A 2,830-nucleotide genomic window follows, 5' to 3' on the forward strand; every position below is an offset into this window, starting at 1 on the left:
CCCCCCCCCCCCGAACACGTCCATGTTCAGACAGGAAGTTCACTTACTCCTGGAGTCCATGTCGATACCGAAGTCCACGTTCTTGAAGAGAGGCTTATGACTCTCGTAGCCGAAGTCGACACCTGTGCAGAGAAACCAGAGTCACACAAGGTGCCAGGAAGATGATGAAGAGGATGATGAAGATGAAGCAGCTGGTACATTATGTCCTCTCACTCACATGATCCCTCCACCAGCTCAGTCTTTACACTTTGTCAACATAAAGATACAGAAACCATGATTCCTGTCAGCACACGCTCACCTGATCTGTTCACCTGACGCATGGAGGAAGGACGTCTTCATATATATTTATATATAAATATATATAAAACCCTGTTCACATCAAAGTCTGCAGGTTTCACAGGTTAAACATGAACACGGGGAGCGATGATGTCATGCGGCTACAGAGAAGGCGTGAGCGTCTGTTAGCGTGTCGAGTCTCCGTGTGAGTGACTGAAACTACAGCTAAAGATATAAGATAAAGATATCTGAGCGTGGGAGACACGAGGGAACGGTGAAGATGCATCATGGACGAATGTGTTAATCAGAACGGAGTTGGTGAATGTGCAAGAAAACTTTCATGTTGTAATAACAAATACAAAATGTATTCAGCAACGAGAGCGGAGCCGAACGTCGGAGGGTTTTTGTAGGGGGATGAAATCTGTGGTGAAACAATGCAGCACATTAATCTTTCTCTCTCCCTCACTTCTTCCCTGTGATCAGCTCAGACTCAGGCTGCAGCTGCAGCAGATGTTCTTACTGTGAAGTCCCAGGATGGGCGGAGAGAGCGGAGGCGGGTTGGGGAAGGTGAACTTCACGGTGTATTCTTTAGGCCTCTTCAGCAGCTCTGTGGCGTCCTGGCTCTCCTCCTCCTGACCTCCTTTCTTCTTGCCCTTCTGCTGCTTCCTGGTCAGAGCCTCTTTAGTCTGTTTCTCCTGAGAGGAAACAGTCGGAGGAAAAGGAACACGAGCAGAACCATCAGCGGACATGATGGATTTAATTTCACTGTTGAGTCCAGGTCAAGCTGTAGAGAAGTCTTTAAAGTCGTACTCACAGCCTGTTTGGTTGACTTGCCACCAGCCTTCAGGTCTTTGAGCTTCTTCTCCTGCTTGTCGTACTGTTTCTGCAGCTCCTTCTGCTTCTGCACGTACATCTTCTTGAAGGTCACTTCAGGAAAAGCAAGAAGAACAACAGTTTTTAACCCAGACCAGAAATCTATTCATTATCTGCTTATTCAATTCCAGCTGCGAGCTACAGGAATATATAATAACACCACAGATATCACACGATCCAGCTGCTCCACAGGTTGAAGTTTAACTGATTAATTAAAGGAGAAATTAACTCTTTAAACTGACAACAACCAAACAGAGTGAAAACAATGATCTTAATGGGAATTTAAAGGTTCTGTAAACGAGGTTTTAAAAATTAAAATAGCAGCAAACATCCATATAAATATAATAAATATAATATATGTAGATAGAGTGGAGTAATGGCGTCCTGCTCCGTCAGTGTCAGCGGATCAGTCTAAGAGTGAATTTCTTTCCCAGTCTGACCATGGAGCAGATGCTACCACTGGTGGATACTCACAGTAGTTCCCTCTGTAGTAGTAGAGCTTCTGGTTGTCTAAGTGGATGATATCCGTACACACATCATCCAGGAAACTCTGGTCGTGGGAGACGATGAGGAGAGTCTTCTTCCAGCCTTGAAGGTAGCTGGAAGCAGAGGAGAGAGAGAGAGAGAGAGAGAGAGAGAGAGAGAGTTACAGAGCCACTTCTTCCTCCTTTATAACACTGCAGCAGGTGGAGGCGTGTCCCTCGGTCCCTCCAGGATGACGCAGCTAAAACACCTGATGTCTCGGCAGCTTTTCTTTTTTGCATTGAAACTGCAGGAGAAAATATAAAGTTGCTGCTATTTTCATTAAAAATAATAATTATAATAATAATAATTTGTTAAAAATCAAAGGCAACTTATTCCAGTGAGAATAGATCCAGGTGGTGACTCAGTCTTCACAACAGATTAATCAATTTATCAATTTATAACATCTTTTGATCTTCACTAATTAACCATTTAATCACTGAGCAGCTCAGAGGCGACAGCAGCTACCTCCATCTTTTAAGGTGGAATGTTTTCTTCAATGTTACTTGATACATGTTTGACATTTGGAAATCAATCAATACACCTTAAATGTCACCATGACTCTGAACATGTGTTTTATCAACTCTACATGACGGACTCTTTATTGATGATTTCTGATCAAGTTTGCAGAGAAGTTGACGATTGGACAAAGTGCAATGAGAAGAGAATTCTAATTATTGCGACTTATTGTTATTATTGGACTGAAACTCACTTCCTCATCCACAAATCTTCCCATGTTGAATCCTCGTTATGAAACGACCATTATCAAATTCACTGGATTCAGGGAAGTGCATTAGATTTAAAAAATAAATAAATCTTTGTACTTGTTGAGCCAGATGACGGCGTTCAGGTCCAGGTGGTTTGTGGGTTCGTCCAGCATCAGCAGTGTGGGTTCCATGAACAGAGCTCTGTGGGCGCAGAGAGGAAGCGTGAGAGTCTGACGGGTTGAAGACGACCTGATCCATCAGGTGATCTGTGATGACGTACCTGGCGAGGGAAACTCTCATCCTCCACCCTCCTGAAAACCTCTTGGTGGGTCTGTTCTGCATCTCAGGGGTGAAGGACAAACCAGCCAGGATCCGTCTGGCTTTGGCCTCAGCTGCTGCAGCTCCGATCGCCCTCAGCTCCTCATACACCTGAGGGGAGGGGGGGAGGAGGG

General features: G+C 44.5%; 1 protein-coding gene across 1 annotated transcript in view; it reads right to left on the bottom strand.

Annotated features, from left to right (window-relative positions):
- The window catches only part of abcf1 (ATP-binding cassette, sub-family F (GCN20), member 1), a 15,205-nt gene that overhangs the window by 2,401 nt on the left and 9,974 nt on the right, over window positions 1–2,830 (bottom strand). Inside the window, exons 15-20 of the mRNA XM_087177381.1 lie at window positions 2,659–2,807; window positions 2,496–2,579; window positions 1,624–1,748; window positions 1,091–1,203; window positions 797–971; window positions 48–122 (exon numbers count right to left, since the gene is read on the bottom strand). Coding sequence (XP_087033507.1) covers window positions 48–122; window positions 797–971; window positions 1,091–1,203; window positions 1,624–1,748; window positions 2,496–2,579; window positions 2,659–2,807 — 721 coding nt within the window. The remainder of the gene's footprint in view (window positions 1–47; window positions 123–796; window positions 972–1,090; window positions 1,204–1,623; window positions 1,749–2,495; window positions 2,580–2,658; window positions 2,808–2,830) is intronic.

The sequence above is a fragment of the Seriola lalandi genome, unplaced genomic scaffold (genome assembly GCF_002814215.2).
Source record: "Seriola lalandi dorsalis isolate HSWRI2012SDOR001 ecotype SW California unplaced genomic scaffold, Sedor1 jcf7180002054595, whole genome shotgun sequence".
Lineage (NCBI taxonomy): Eukaryota > Metazoa > Chordata > Actinopteri > Carangiformes > Carangidae > Seriola > Seriola lalandi.